Source organism: Bos indicus x Bos taurus, chromosome 3 (assembly GCF_003369695.1).
Source record: "Bos indicus x Bos taurus breed Angus x Brahman F1 hybrid chromosome 3, Bos_hybrid_MaternalHap_v2.0, whole genome shotgun sequence".
Classification (NCBI taxonomy): Eukaryota; Metazoa; Chordata; class Mammalia; order Artiodactyla; family Bovidae; genus Bos; species Bos indicus x Bos taurus.
In genome coordinates this window covers 29,761,782-29,778,308 of record NC_040078.1, presented here as the reverse complement: position 1 = coordinate 29,778,308, position 16,527 = coordinate 29,761,782, and the positions used below count along the sequence as shown (strand labels likewise).

Below are 16,527 nucleotides of genomic sequence, written 5' to 3'. Positions count from 1 at the left end.
CTCGTTGAATTGTTTTGGCATCTTTGTCAAACTCAATTTATCAAAGCTGTAAGGATTTATTTCTAGATTTTCTATTCTGTTCCACTGATCTATTACTCATGTCAATACTATACTATCTGAATTACTTACAGCTTTACAGTAAATCTTGGATCCAGTGAAGTGAAAGTTGCTCAGTCATGTCCAACTCTTTGCGACCCCATGGACTAGAGAGTCCATGGAATTCTCCAGGCCAGAATACTGAAGTGAGCAGCCTTTCCCTTCTCCAGGGGATCTTCCCAACCCAGGGATCAAACCCAGGTCTCCAGCATTGCAGGCAGATTCTTTACCAGCTGAACCACAAGAGAAGCCCTTGGGATGCAGTCAGCCTTCAAATTCTGTTCTTCTTAAAGTTATCCTGAATGTTGTAGGTCTTTTGCCTTCCTGATCAACCTTAGAATTAGCTTATCAATTTTTACCAAAAGAAAAAGAAGACTGCTGGAATTTTAAAGGGATTATAATGAATCTATAGATATTAATATATTTAGAGGATTGCCATCTTAACAATGTTAGGCCTTTCAGATCCCAAACATGAAATATTACTCCATTTCTTCAGATCTTTAATTTTTCTTAGCAATGTTCTGTAGTTTTCAGTGTACAGGTCTTATATATGCTATGTTAAACTTACTCTTAAGTATTTTACTATTTTTGATACTACTGTGAATAAACTGTTTTTTTTTTTTTTTTTACAAGTGTCAATTTTTATTCATTCCAAAGGAGTTAAGAGGTGCTTACAGCATTTCCGAGAGCTCCATCATGAGGTTATAGTGTTTTGTTCAGTATTACATGGCCAGTTAGTGTGACAAGGGAGACCTACTTTGGTACCCAAGGAATGGCTGGTTGTGATAATGGGCAAAAGTCAAGGTGCTGACAGGGCTGCTTCAGCATTTACAGGTTAAATGAAGGTGGGGAAGGCAACAACACCACTGCCAACTTTAAGGAACTCCACCAATCTCACTCCAAAGCAGTACAAAATATAAAAAGTTACAAATCTTAACATACTCCCATTGTCTGGGAAATCCTGTGTCATCTGGTAAGAGGGAGGAATCTCAGTCCTATTCCCTCAGGTCCTTGTCACGTTAGCTTCTTGATAGCTTCAATCCACTCTGAACGCTCAGCCTTGCTGCTGGCCTGAATATAATAGTGGATGTCATCCTTAGTAATCACTTTGAAGAGATTTCCCTGGACATTCCCTTTAACCCCAGTGGGAACGCCATTATCCTCCAGAGCTGACACCAGGGAGCCACGAAGAGAAAACCCACCCACTGGCCGGTTCTCTTCCTGCTTGGCCAGATAGCCTTGCTTCACCACAGTGCCACTTAACTCCATGATGCTGAGACTGACTTCTTCCTTGGGACTTATCTTCTTCTTGCAGCTCTCAGCAAATGTGTACAGGGCTGTGGAGTCATCCAGGAACTGCTCAGACAGATCCCCCGAGCGAATGGCTCCCACGCTTCAGGTGCCTACTGGCCGAAGGAAGGTCTCCTCCGTGAGCACCGAGGCCAGCGTCACAGCCTCCAGATGGCTGGCTGCAAAGCTGTCGGACAGGAGCCAGTCCACCAGGGAGGAGCCTATGAAGGTCTTTTTGTACGTGCTTCCCTGCTCCATGTTGGGGCTTGGCTGGATTCCGCAGCTACTGTCGTGCATCTTGTCCACGATGCGATGCAAGCTGATGTGAGGGGGCAGCTTGAAGGAGTTCTTCAGCAGTTGAAGCTGTTGGACCTTCCCCGGCTGCCCCGCGTGGATGGCTCCTGTTATCTCGAAAGCCCAGGCGTCCCTCTCCTCTCGAGAACAGGCCTCCAGGAAGTACTCTGTGGATGTTTGAGTTTTCAGCTTAATGAGGAGCGGTCGGTTTTCATACTCCAGCAGGGGCAGGTGATGGTGCAGCCATCCAGAAGGATGCGGCCCTTGGGAGGGGTCACTTTCCGACCCCCCTCGAACTTGTAGTATAGCAGGGTGTTCTGCCGAAGAATGAACCACCGTGCTTTCCAGTTGTGGACAATGTGACCCCTTCCGTCTCTGCCCATCTGCCACCACTCCCAGCCTTAACCAGGTGCCTGCCTGGCACCCAGTACATTGCTCTCGACTAATACTTAGGAAATCAAGCTGATTGGAAAGGATTTCAAGAATCTGGAGTCACCCCTGAGCTCTATAGAAATAGGGGTAAACTGTTCTCTTAATTTCATTTTTGGAATACTCATTGCTAATATACAGAGATACAAATAATTTTTGTATATTGATTTTAAATCTAGAGGCCTTGCTAAACTCATTTATTGTTAGTAATGTCAGGATTTTCTAAATAGGGGATCAAGTCATCATGAATAAAGGCAATTTTCATTTTCTTTTGCATCTCAATGCCTTTCACTTCTTTTCCTTGCTTTACTGCACAGGCTAGAATCCCTAGTACAATGTTAAATCAATGTTAAGAGCAGACATCTTGCTTTGTTCCTGATTTGAGAGACAACGCACTCCCTAACTATAGTGGGTTTTTTATAGACATCCTTTGACAGACTGAAAAAATTACTTACTATTTCATCAGTAATGGGCACTGAATTTTGTCAAATGTTTTTAGTCTCTACTAAAAAGATCATGTGGTTTTATCCTTTATTCCATTAATATGGTATATTATATCATCTTATAATTTTAAACTAATGACACATTCTCAGATATCCCACTTGGTCACAGTAGATAATCCATTTTTTATGTTACTGAATTTGGTTTGCTGATATTTTATTAAAGATTTTTACATTTTTGGGCCAATGTATATGTTTAGGACAAATTTTCTTTTTTTTTTAAAATAAATCAGTATGATAGTTATTAAAAACTCCATATTATGTCTCAGGTAGGACTTTTTTCTTTCAGTTTTATTGAGATATAATTGACATACAACACCATATTAAGTTTACAGTACAGAGCATAATGATATGACTTATATACATCATGAAATGATTACCACAATAAATTTAGTGAACATCTACCATCTCATAGATACAAAATTAAAAAAACAGAAAAAAAATTTTTTTCCTTGTGATGCAAACTCTTAGGATTAACTCTGTTAACAACTTTCATATATAACATATAGAAGCATTATTTATGGTTTATCATGTTGTACATTACATTCCTAGTACTAATTTATCTTACAATTGGAAGTTTGTATCTTCTGACTGCCTTCATCCAATACCCCTCCCCCAGCTCCCCACCCCTGGTAATCACATACCTGATCTCTTTTTCTCTGAGTTTGTTTTCGAAATACAATTAACCTAAAACAGTATGTTATACAACATAGTAATTTCATACCTTTATACAGTTCAGGATGTACTGAACTTAAGTCTAATTATCATCTGTCCATGCAAAGATATTACATAATTACTGACTATATTCCCCACACTACATTTCATACAAGTGACTCATTCATTCTGCAACTGGAAGTTTGTACTTCTTAATCTCCCTTACCTATTTCTTTCCCTTTGTAACCCCTCTCTGGCAACACCTGTTTACTCTATCTACATCTATAGCCTTTTTTCTGTTTTATGTTTGTTCATCTATTTTTTAGATCCCACATATTAAGAGAAATCATAGAGTTTTTGTCTTTCTCTGACTATTTCACTCAGAATCACAGCCTCTCAGCCATTCATGTTGTCACAAATAGCAAGATTTCATTCTTATATGACTGAATAATATTCCATTGTATATAGATACCACATCTTTATCCATCCCTCTGTTGTGAGCACTTATGTTGCTTCCGTATCTTGGCTATTGTAAACAAAGCTACTATGAACATAGGAGTGCATGTATCTTTTCTAATTAAGTGTTTTTGTTTCCTTCAGATAAACAGCCAAGAGCAGAACTGCTAGACCACATGGCTGTTCTATTTTTAAGGAATCTTCACACTGTTTTCCATAGTGGCTGCACTAATTTACATTTCCACCAACAGTGCAAAAGGTTCCCTTTTCTCCACATCTTCACCAACAACTGTAATTTACTGTCTTTTTGATAATAGCCCTTCTGCCATGTGAGGTGATACTTCTCTGTGGTTTAGATTTGCATTTCCCTTATGGTTAATATGCTGAACATCTTTTCATGTGTCTCTTGATCATCTGTATGTCTTCTTTGGAAAATGTCTATTCAGATCCCCTGTCCATTTTATAATAGGTTGTTTCTTTTTTTGATGTTGACTGGTATGAATTTTTTGTATATTTGGATAAACCATTTGTAAATATCTTCTCCTATTCAATAGGTGGTCTTTTCGTTTTATTGATAGTTTCCTTTACTGTGCAGAAGTCTTTTAGTTTGTTGTAGCCCTGTTTATTTTTGGTTTATTTCCCTTGACTGAAAATATATATCCAAAAAAATATTACTACGACCAATGTCAAAGACTGTACAGCCTATGATTTCTTCTGGAAGTTTTATAGTTTCAGGTATTACATTTAAGTTTTAAATCTCTTTTGAATTCATTTTTGTGCATCATGTGAGAGAGCAATCCAGCTTAAGTCTTTACATGTAGTTTTTCAGCTTTCCCAATACCATTTATTGAAGAGACTGTCCTTCCCTCATTGTATATTCTTGCCTTCTCTGTTGTAGATTAACTGCCCATATAAGTGTAGGTTCGTTTCTGGATGTTCTATTTTATTCCACTGATCTATGTGTCTATGTTTATGCCAATACCATACTGTTTGGATTACTGTAGCTTTGTAGTATAGTTACAACAAATTCTCTGGTGCTGTCTTTGTAATCAGGGTAATACTGGTCTCCTAAAATGAGTTGGGAAGCACACTTTCTCCTCGGCTTTATGAAAGAATTTGTGTAGGATTCGTGTATTTGTTCTTGACCTAATTAACTGTTATTTATCCTTCAGATCTCATTTGACACATCAATTCTTCAGGGAAGGCTTCTCTGACTTCCTTGACTAGGTCCATTTCCCTGTTATAACAGCTTGAAAATAATAGCTTTCTTTCTTAGCATTTATCACAAAGCAATTTTTATTCATTACTAGGATTAATCTTACTATTGTTTTGTCTCCCACATTACCATAAGCTCCATGTAAAAAAAAAATCAAACGTTTCTGTTCATCATTATACAGACACATTGCCTAGCCTATTGCCTACACATAATAGGTAGCTGCTAACAAATATTGGTTAAATGAAGAATACATAAACATTTGTTTTACTTTTATTTTTTATATTTCTTCCACTTTATTTTGACTTATTTCTGATTATTTTCATATTAGCTTGAATCATTGTGACTCTTCCTTCCTAATCAATCTAGACATTTTTTTGTTGTTGTTAATATAGACATTTAGAGTGATATAATTTCATCAAGCATTGCTTTGGAAGCCCTCTACAAATTTTGTTATAACTACATTTTTATTTCTATCCTCCAAAAAAACAGATATGATATGCCTCCTCTACTCAAAACCATACCATTTTTTTCATTTTCTATAATATAGTGTCTGAAGTTCTTATAACAGTGAACTCAGCCCCAAACTGACTTACAATCTATCATCTCATTTACATATTTTATACTCCAACCAGATTGGGCTACTTATTCTTCCCTTATACAACTGTTATACTTCTGTTTGTAAATACTTTTTCTCCTCATAATCAGCACCTAGCAAAATGCTTTAAAGACAGTAGCTCAATAAATGTTTATAGTACAGTGCCTACCACTTTGCATGATCCAAGTTGATTTTTTAAATTTGTTTTTATAACTTTGAATTATATTTTTATTATATAATTTCTAATTATATTGTCATCTGATGTTATTTTTTGTTTTCAAATTTTTTCCTTTTTGTTTTCAAAAATCATTACATTTGTGTAATCTGTTTTAAATTGCATTAAATACTTCTTTGTAACCTACACTTTTGTCAGTTTTCATCTAAGACTTAAACATACTTAAAAACTTGGCTTTTCTCCCACCACCATTAGATTGAAATTCATGAAGGCAAGAGCCATGTGTGTCTTGACTGTATTGTTAGCACCTGGGAAGCCTTGGTACCTTAACAGTAAATTTTAGAGTTCTCTTTAATTTTATTCTTTCCACTGCTAAACTAAGGAGGTGTTAAGATTACCTTATGAGAAAACAATGATTAAAAATATATATAATAGGTTGGCTTTAATCAAACACAGAAATACCAAGTTCCTAATATGAATCAAGATGTTCTAAAAAAATGGGATACAAATGCAATTCCTGTCCTTGAGGTCCATGAAAACACACAGGTTAACAAATAACACAGGATACAGTGTACCAAAAGGAGGGTATGTATAAAATGGCATGGAAGTAAGAGTTGTGGAAATATTTAAATCAGATAGAGGAAAGCAGTAGGTAAAGAAATTGTATGTTAGGAAGCAAAATCTTTTAAAACATAAATAAACCAAAACCAGTCAAACTACAGGGCTTTTTCAAGATCACAAAACTAGAGACAGCTCACAAAAGGAAATCCAACCCCTAGTACTGGGTGCTTTCCATTATACCAGACTTACTACCAGACTTACTTACTTCTTGGAGCTCACAAAAGAACAACAGGACAGGATTTGAGAACTACAATATAAAACTGGGGGATTTATTCATCCTAACCCCATCTCCTATTACTATAAAACATTAGAGACTATACAAAATTATGAAAAGTTAACCAAGTACCATGTATTTCTAATAACTTATTAGTTGATTGGCTTATAAAAAGAACATGCCCTAAAAGTACTTCAGCTGGGATTTAAATGTTCCAGCCCAACCAATCTGACTTGGAGATAAACAGAACCAACTATTAAGTTGTACTGGGCTTCCCGGGTGGTGCTAATGGTAAAGAACCTGCCTGTCAATGCAGGAGACCTAAGAGGTGTGGGTTTGATCCCTGGGTTGGGAAGATCCCCTGGAGTAGGGCATGGCAACCCACTCCAGTATTCTTGCCTAGAGAATCCCATGGACAGAGGAGCCTGGTGGGCTACAGTCCATAGGGTCGCAAAGAGTCGGACACGACTGAAGCAACATAACACCGAGACATAAATATTTTTTTAATGTTTTCTTTTTTTAAAAAAAGAAAGGTCCAAAAACAAGAATCTGCCAGCCATTATTCAGTACTTTCCAAGGAGGTAAGACCCTAAATCTGTAGATCTAAATATTAAGGTCAATAGATATTCTTTAAGGGCAGGATGGTCTTTAGGCTGTTCACATCTCTCAAGACTATGCAATTACATATGGCTACCAAGCAACAATTCCATGACTAATTTGCAACACCCCCCACCCCAACTCCTGCAACACATATTGATCCCACAGCCCTGGTTTGGGAACATTAGATTATTTAACCCTTCCTTCCCCTATTCCCTGGTGGCTCAGATGGTAAAGCGTCCGTCTACAATGTGGGAGACCTGGGTTCAATCCCTGGGTTGGGAAGTTCCCTGGAGAAATGGCAACCCACTCCAGTACTCTTGCCTAGAAAATCCCATGGATGGAGGAGCCTGATGTCCATGGGGTCGCAAAGAGTCAGACACGACTGAGCGACTTCACTTCACTTCACTTCCCCTATTATAAATTAATAAACTGCATCTGAATTACACATCAATTTTGGTTTCTTGGTTAGCATGAAATAACTCCAAGAAACTGCTCAGATCCAAAAGTAGTGTAAAAAACATTTAAGAATCTGAAATACTCAAGATGATACTCTAAACCAGTAATTGAAAAAATGATTCAGGTAACAAACGGATTTTATTTGACTTGCAGAGGAAGAAAAAGAGGAAGAGGGAGTGGGAGGGGTGGGGGACGAAAGGCAAGGGTGGAGGAGAGAGGCAAGGAGGAGGAGATGCTCTAAAAAACCTGGGCAGTTCATTTTCACAACTTCACCTAAAAACCTTGAAGGTCTAGCAAATTGGCCTTGTATTACCACAACTAACTCTTAATTACCACCAGTTAAAGAGCCATAGTTTCATTTATACTGGATATTTGATTTCAAATTAATCACAGACCAACTACCCCTTTCTGTTTCTCTCATATGGAGGCCAAATGTTAATTGTCATTTATCATCCCACTGGTACTGTTGTTTTCCTTATAAACTTCAAAGAACAAAGAATACCTTAGTGGATAAGTGCAGATTTTTTTTTTTAAGTAAGTACAATCCAGTACTTACAACACATTAATGCAGTAAAACAAAGTGGAAAAAAATCAAAGAAATCAATTTACCTTAATCTGAGTCTGTTCGATTGACTTTTCCCATATCTGCTGATCATATGCTCCAATCTGAAATAAGAAGCAGGCTACTTAAATGATGGAAAGGAAATCCTTTTATTTAGGCCAAGTCTCACAAGTCATGACACTATTTAAAGTGTCTACATGATATCTGGGAAATGTCTGTGATTTTCTGAGGCTAGGATAAATTATTATTTCCAAAGACTATTTCCTTCAAAATTCAAACAAGCTGGAAACAATGTCCAAAATATTTCAAATTAAATATAAACCTTAAAAGATAATTTCCACTTAAGAAAAAATATCAGTAGAAAACTAAATAGAAATAAAAGGCTATGGGCAGCTCATTAAGATTGCTGACACTGTGCAGATAAAAGTTTTATGTCTAAAAAAACAGCAATTTGATGAGAAGCAAACTCTCATAGCACTGCTGTGACACTGTGAATGAAGTCTGGAGACAGGAGGTTGAAAATCTTATGCGGGGACCTGGAACTGAATTCAAAAGACCTAGTGACCTTGTACTAGGTTTTCTATTTGAGATACCATGTAAGAATACACTGCACTACCAAACTCATTAAAAACTAACATGATAGGTATTCTTTGTGGGAGCTTTCTGCAGGGAGCATGCTTTACAAATAAAAATACACTGATATTACCTTCTTTTGGTACCACGATATAGCATCTCTCTCATTTGAGGCCATCTGTGTCTCCAGCCAGAGAACGGGATTTCACTGAAAACGAAGGAAAACCAGTCGGTGAGTCCAGTAGTTTAAAGGTACTTTCCCAGTTTGGACAGAAGTCAAAAAACGCTTCTCTCAGCCTCTCCATAAGCTGCTGGCCGTCTCGTTCTCCGGCTGACCGCCAGGAAAAAAACCAAAAACAAAAGCATACAAAACAAAACAACCCTCTGGCGCAGCGGAGACCGGAGCCTCTAGGAGAGATTTTGTGCGGGTGTGTTTAGGGATGCAGGAAAGCAGGAGAGGAGGGAAGGTCGCTGGAGTTGACCCGCACCCTACCTCCGCCTCTCTCCAAGGTCCTGCACTCACCTGGTGACCAATGCCCCGCCGTCCGGCGGCCGGGACCTTCCTTCTCAGTGGCCCCGGCCCGCCCGTGAGGCCGGGGGCGAGGCGGCGGACCCGGCAGGCCGCATCTTCCCCCCGAGGCAGAGACGCCGGCCGGGCCGTTACCATGGAGACCGCGGAGGCCGCCCCAGCCTCGGAGGCAGCCGGCTGCCCAGCGCCCAGACGAGGGCAGTCTGCCGCCAGAGAGCCGGCGCCCTCCAAGCCCGACCTATAGGGTCATCGGACTGACCCTAAAATAACCAAACAATGAACTGAGAAAGGAGGGCGATAAAAAGTGAAGGGGGTATTCGCTAGACTGCCAGCCGCTACGGTAACGGCCGAAGGTTTTGTGCCCGGCCGGAAAAGTCAAGTGCAGAGGTCCCAAGGTCCGGTGGCAGCTGCTTCGGGGCGGCGGACACGCGTCCTCGCTAGGCCGGGCCGGGCCGTGACTCAGCCGACCCAGACCTGGGAAGCAGCAGCTTCGCAGACCACGGTGCAGCCGGGCTGCAGCTTCCGCTTTCCGGGGTTTGCAGTGAAGTTGGCTCCGCCCCCGGCCCGGGTCCTTCCCGCCGAGCCTCCGCCAGGCTTCGGGACCCAGGAGCTGGGGAGCTACACCGCGGCGGTATAGGCCCTGAGCAGCTCCCTCAGATCACCCTTCAGGCCACTTCTTCAGAAATGACTTCCCAGCCATCCATCTAAAGGAGGTCGGTCCAGATATTTCAATAGTTCCCTGTTCGTTTCTTTGCCAACACTCGTCTTTCCTTGTGTTTTATATTTCTTTGTGCTTCATTATTTACTGTCGGCCTTCCTCAGTAGGCTGGGGGCTCCATGAGGTCAGAAACTAGGGTCTGGCACGAGCCTGGCCTAAAGTTTCTCAACCTTTGCTGAAGGAACAAATGTTTTCGTGAATTTACGCTGTTCTGGAACGAAAGACCTGACAAGCTGCGGCTTATTAAATCTCTCCCGCCTCTCAACTGCTCTAGGACTTCATCTTTCTGGGTGCTCAAGGGTAAATAAAGAGAGGGGCCAAGGCTTAGGACAGTTCCAAGGCACTTTCCCAATTAGGACGGGGGCAGGTAGCGAGGGGAAGAACTGTTTGTAGGTTAAGAGTTCAAGCAGGCTGACAGAGGTCAGGAGAAAGGAATGGTTGCCACCTCAAATGAATATGTAAGAATGGGTTAAGGTTTTAAGTAAGCTGCTTTCCTTTTTTTTTTTTGGCCATTAATGGAACACTGACCTCTAACGGTGATTCTAACCTCAGTTGAAGCAGTGTCCTTGCTTGGCCAGCAATGGTAGCATTTGGGTCCATTTAAAGCTAATGAGATAATAATTAGACCAGTCTAGAAAGCCTTAGATGGGCAGTTGTAAATGTTTGCTAGCTAATTTCAGATTAGCTAGCAAATCGACATAAATGGAAGTTACTATCCCTGTTTCACCGGTGAGGAAAATCGACCAGGATAAAAGTAACTCCCACAGAATAAAATCATTTTACCCAGTCTTATTTCTATATTCCACACATTGGCAGTGGTTTCCTTTCTGCTTTTGCTTCGTGACAGCTTTTCCCGTCCTTACAGCTAAAAGTTCTGTTGGGTTTCAAGAATGTCTGATTAAAGAAAAGCACGGTAAGAATGACTAATCAAAAAGTCATTTTTTTGTATATATTTGCTTTAAGAGGTAAGTTACAGTAAACTAATTAAGCATTTTACTTTATTAGCACACAAAGAGGCTTTAGGGGGAGTTCCTTCAAGAACTGCAGTCAGGGAAAACTAGTAAGTAGCAAATTGTCCTTCAGGAGCCCCATCTACAAAGTTACAATGCTCCCTAAGGCTCTTACTGAGCAAAGCATGGGCTTTGAGCCCACAACTGCATTCAAATGCCTGCTCCCACTATTTAACTTCAGGTAATTTATTCGGTCTAACAGCCTGTTTTCTCACCTGTATTATGGAGACTGTATTGTTACCTTCCTACTCAAGGCTGTGAGGATTAAATGTTCAGTTAAGTCGCTCAGTCGTGTCCGACTCTTTGCGACCCCATGAACCACAGCACGCCAGGCCTCCCTGTCCATCACCAACTCCTGGAGTCCACCCAAACCCATGTCCATTGAGTCGGTGTCGCCATCCAACCATCTCATCCTCTGTCGTCCCCTTCTCAATAGTTACTCAAAAAACATCAGTTCCTTTCCTTTTCCTTTCCTAATCATAAGCAAGGGCTATCAGTGCTTAGGAAAGGTACCTTAATTAATGAGAAGTTCACACAAATAAGAACTGATGAGGAAAAAAACCACTGAGTTATGTCACTTAATACAGCAATGACATCTGAAACGTCTAACACTGCATGCACTTTCAAAAATATCAACATCCCCAGATCAAAAATTTAAGATTGTTCTCTCAGATATGAAACAATTTTTGCGGTAAGAGGGTTAACTGCCACAATGCCAAGCATAGTTTTCCTTCTTCCCCACAAACTAACTGCCTCTTGATATGGATGAAATTTTACCCTGGCATCTATAACCTTTTCCTTAAAAAGTCAAGATTTTCTAAAATAGTACAAAATAACAGAAAACAGAGGAGAGAGGGATAAATACTTTAAAAACAGGTTCCAGGTAGCTAGAATTCATATGTGCTATTCATTTTGTCATCAAACATCAGTAAAGGACAAATCAGACTTTGTTTATTAAAAAAATACTTTACAGGAAAAAAAAAAACTATGCATTCCATTGTCCTATTTTACAAAGAAATAGCTTAACAATTTAACACACTTAGACAGCTACAAAAAAGCACTGTGTTAAAAGGATTATTATTCACACAAATTTAGATTTAAGACTATTCATTAAAAACCTTTTTAAAACACTCATTAATGTCAATAAACAAACTAAGGCCACAAAACGCAAATAGTCCGCCAGGCAAATTATACATTTCATCTATATGCAAAGACCTCTTAGATAAATTAAAGCCACAGGAAAAAAAAGTCTTAGCTGCCAATCAAAATGGAGTTTAGTCACAGAAAACACTATTACATGAAAATTTACAACATGTGATAGTAGTACATAAGTTTTTTAGAGAGAATTGAAAAGTGCTATATTAAGAGACATTGGTCTCAACTACATGCACAAGTGAATCCTAAAAGATGTATGAAGAAAATGGAAGGCCATAATATTTATGGAGAGATACTTGCTTTTAAAGCAACAAACTTTCAGGATGAGGATAGGTCCATGTGCTAAAGAAAAACATCTGTCTTGTACATTTCCTCTACTTACTGCATGACCAATAAATACAGCGACAATCTGTTTTTAAAAAAATAATACTTAGCAGAAATATGAACCTCTGGCATGTACTAGTGAAAGGTTCTTTTTATAAAACTTGTAGCAATGATAAAACAGAAAGACACAAACTCAATTATTCTAAAGATATAAAGGCAAATAAATTTTAATGGCAAATACAGATGAAAATAAATGATCTAATAATGAGCTAATAATAATTAAAAATATATGCACTAAGGGTTTTTTGAATGTTAGTCTTGTTCCTAAATTAGCTTTCATTCTAGATAGTATTTATAGAGGGAAAAGCTATAAGCAAAAATCTCTCCAGTCACTAAGCATGAACTTTTTGCCTATTAAGACTGATGCAAAACATCTTTTCCTAAGGTTTAGTTTAGTAAATAATTTTATTTGATAAGCTCCTTTTTCCCCCTACAAGAGCTTTTAATATTAGTCGTTATTCCAGCTGTCTCTAAGGGGAAAGGGGACCTTCCAAATGTCTTTAATTTGAAGTATTAATAATAAAGTACCAGTGAAACAAATCCTAAGTATTAAATTAGCAAATTAAAAGTACAATTAAGCCGAGGAATTTATTTGTAAAGTTAAAACTTTGGAGGGGAAAGCAGATCTGTAGTTTTTATTATTATTGCTTTATGAATTTGGGCTACTTCTTTGAATCATAATCCTGCTCTGAGTATATCCTGGTAATTACAGTATGACTTCTGGGGCAAGGGGAAGACTTTTCTCCTGATTAGTGAATACCATAAAATCATTCTAATTACTAAGTTAAGAATACTTATTTACTGGATCCTTTTCCATAAGAACATTTAAAAAATATCCCTCTGCTCCACAAAATACTAAAACTTATAGCCACATTCTGCAAGTAATCTCTAAAGAGTTGGCACAACGGATAATATACCAAAAAGGAAGATCAGCTTAAACTTCAGTTACAACTTCACTGCCATCACTACTTTACAAATCAGAAGACGCCAGATTGTTCCATGCCTCACTCCACCAAACCAAATAATTTAATTTTAGAAAAGTTGCTATCATTTGTATCGCTAAACTAGGATACAGCTTTAAAGCAGTAACAAACTCAAAACTTGCGCTTGTATATTCATCAGTCTTTAAAGCATGCTATTAAAATCTAATACTCACATAGGACATTCAGTTTCCAGATACATTACTAGCTAAATGTTTCTCTCTCGGTTCTATTGCAGTTCTAACATACAATGAATTTATTAGTACATGATTTTAAACATCTTTATACTGTTTTCATATTGGAGTTGAGGGTAGAATGTTTTATAAAAAGAAAATGGGGATTTGTTTTTGATTGTAGGTCTTTGCAGATCCGCTGGTTCCTGAGTGATTATACACAGTGCTGGCTGTCAGGAGACAGTCTCCTTGTTTATTAGCAATGACCAGCTTAGATGACAGATGGCATCTGCTGGATGGCAAGTGGGAGATGGGGAAATCGGATCTTGGAAGACAAGAAAAAAATAAAAAGTTTTCACTTTAACAACCTTGTTCTTCATGATTATTTTGAAAAGCAAATGTTGCCTGAGAAGAATTTTACTTTGCACAGCCTGGTAAAGCTCTATGAAATTCTTCTGGACAGTAAAACAAAAACAAGAAATAACCCAAACCCACATACTCAGTGATTCACCCCCTCCCCCTAAAATAACAAAAAACACCCTCAAAGGCAGGTCCCTTAAAAACTAGTCTTGATAAACTAGAATTCACCCTAAAATTTATACCCAGGATTTCGAAATACCCCTGCAATAATCACATTACTCTTCATACCATTCTAATTACCTTATTTACAAAGATAACTAAAACCAACATCACTTCCAATTCATAAATGGTTTACACTGAAATGTTTCTCTATTTGTCTTCATCCTTTGTAACAGAGAATACATACATATACATATATATAAGGAATAATACAGATTCTAACTAATCACTGCAGTATTTGCTGATGGTTACTTTTCTATCGGTTTACACAGTGACCCCTATACTTTGCTAATATGCGTTTAACTACACAACAATATTGCACAAAGTAATATTTATATAAGATTTAACCTATTTCAGAATATTTTAGAGAAAATTCATATTTGTATTTCAAAAGATGCAGCTATGTTTTCATGGTGACAGACATAATGAAGCAGCATCTTTTTTTGCCTATGTTAATGTAAATATTCCAAATCTCACTCTCCAGGAAAAAAAAACCTCCAAATTGCACTATAACCAGGTAGATACAAGAATCTGGTCTTAGGTGTGGGGAGTACTCTTCCTTTAATAAGCAAAAGGCCTATCATATTATTAACTAAGAGAAAGTGAAATGTGTATCACATTAACATTCTAAAATAACAGAAAGTTAAGACTACTAGCTATATGAACTGTGCCTGTTCAGAAAAAAAACTGTTAAATACTCAGGCACTAATAAGGATTAGGCTACCTGAAACTCTAGGATGAAGTCTAGTGCCATATTCTTTATTAGACAGTAGCAACACAGAGCAATAATAAATAAACCCAGGTGTCAATAGATCTTTATCATGAAGAGGTTGATGCTAGGTGACAAAAATAGTTTTTCCTAAGTTTCATGCACAAAATATGGCAGCCTCATCTGAAAGATAGATATCATTCTATAAGTTTGATACTCATGATCAGTTTAGGAAGCAAAAGTGTCCACACAGAATGTGAGGATGCTAGGAAGCAGAACAATATAGAGTATCATGTCAACATTATCTCTTTTACCCAAAATATCTTCCATAGTTACCAAGTATTCTAGAAGAGATTAATGAACCATGGAGAATGAATGACCAAGGACTATTCATCTTTAGATATTTTTAATTGAAATATCCACTGGGCTTTAAATAACAGATACCAAAAAAAAAAAAAAAAACAGTTTGGATCAGAAAGTGCTGTGCTTTCTCTTTTGTTAAGAAATCAGAGAGCCACTGAATTCCTTAGAAACTACCTGCTCTTTATGGTTGAAACTAAATAAATGACTTGCCCATGTACAAGATGCAGGACCTCTTTCCTGCAACCTATGCCATTTTTACTGTAGAAATTGGATCTGTGCCATAAAAGCACAGTACTAAATCATAAATCTGATCTTCTATCATAAAAACAGCAAAAATGGCAAGAGACAAGTCAAGATAAAATTAAAGGAAGTGAATTAATTTACCAAATAAGAATCTGTTATTCCAGAGAATTCTCATTTTGATTTGAAGAAGAGATTGAATTGTTACCTCACACCTTAAAACAGAAAGTAGCAGCAGACCCACTATTACATACTGTACTAACGGGATAAGATACAACTCTTAACTTTGCATAATCTGTGTAAAAAAGATATGCTTGACATTTGTGGAATGTCATTTCTCTTTATAGAATTATAGGCAAGATTTCTCCAATAAAACTTAACTTAAGCCAGTTATAAAACTATAACTTCACATCAAAATTTAAAAAAGTTAAAAAATGTGTTTGAATATGTACATATCACACAGGAGTGCTTGAATGTTCCTGTAGACTGTGTTGCTGGTCAGAGTCCAGTCTACTTTCCACCTTTAAAACTGGAATAGACTGAGTCATCTGATCTTGCTGTAGATTAAGTTCAGATGAAGGTGGGAAGGACGATGAAGCAGTTGTCAAAAGCTGCGTCTCTGTGCATGTTTCCTCAGATTCAGTTTTTATCCTCACACACTGGGAGTCAACTTCTAATTCTTGCTTTCCAGTTAAATCACAGTCCACATTAGAACTGCCTTCTGTGTTTTGAGAGGCATCCACAACAGGGTGGTACTGTTTAAGCCTTATATGCCAGGCTAAGCTGCACACTGCTGACACTGTTTTGAACTGATGAATGACATTTCTAGGGATGAAGTAGATATCATTGTCACACAGCTGAATTCGAGCATAACGAATGCCTTCCCGCCTCATTTGGTTTAGTTTTGCTTCATCCACCCACTGCACACACTGAAAAAGGGAAAAAAGTTTCATGAG

The 16,527-nt window shown here is 38.1% G+C and overlaps 2 protein-coding genes, 1 long non-coding RNA gene and 1 pseudogene across 11 annotated transcripts in view; 1 reads left to right on the top strand and 3 right to left on the bottom strand.

The window, feature by feature from the left end:
- PHTF1 (putative homeodomain transcription factor 1) overlaps positions 1–9,782 on the bottom strand; it is an 83,164-nt gene extending 73,382 nt beyond the window's left edge. For 8 of the 9 annotated variants that reach the window (XM_027536110.1, XM_027536112.1, XM_027536109.1 and 5 more), the window contains exons 1-3: positions 9,255–9,782; positions 8,865–8,939; positions 8,206–8,262 (exon numbers count right to left, since the gene is read on the bottom strand). In XM_027536110.1, the coding sequence (XP_027391911.1) occupies positions 8,206–8,262; positions 8,865–8,909 (102 nt within the window). In that variant the 5' untranslated portion in view covers positions 8,910–8,939; positions 9,255–9,782. The remainder of the gene's footprint in view (positions 1–8,205; positions 8,263–8,864; positions 8,940–9,254) is intronic. The other variant, XM_027536115.1, reaches the window with a different exon arrangement.
- On the bottom strand, positions 1,029–3,160 carry LOC113889440 (annotated as a pseudogene).
- A 43-nt stretch (positions 9,783–9,825) lies between the features above and the next one.
- LOC113889445 lies at positions 9,826–14,047 on the top strand. Its single transcript, XR_003510263.1, has 2 exons — positions 9,826–9,973; positions 13,865–14,047. It is a non-coding gene; the product is annotated as an uncharacterized LOC113889445 (long non-coding RNA).
- The window catches only part of RSBN1 (round spermatid basic protein 1), a 43,239-nt gene continuing 38,550 nt past the window's right edge, over positions 11,839–16,527 (bottom strand). Inside the window, 1 exon segment of the mRNA XM_027536107.1 lies at positions 11,839–16,500. Within this exon segment, the coding sequence (XP_027391908.1) occupies positions 16,027–16,500 (474 nt within the window). The 3' untranslated portion in view covers positions 11,839–16,026.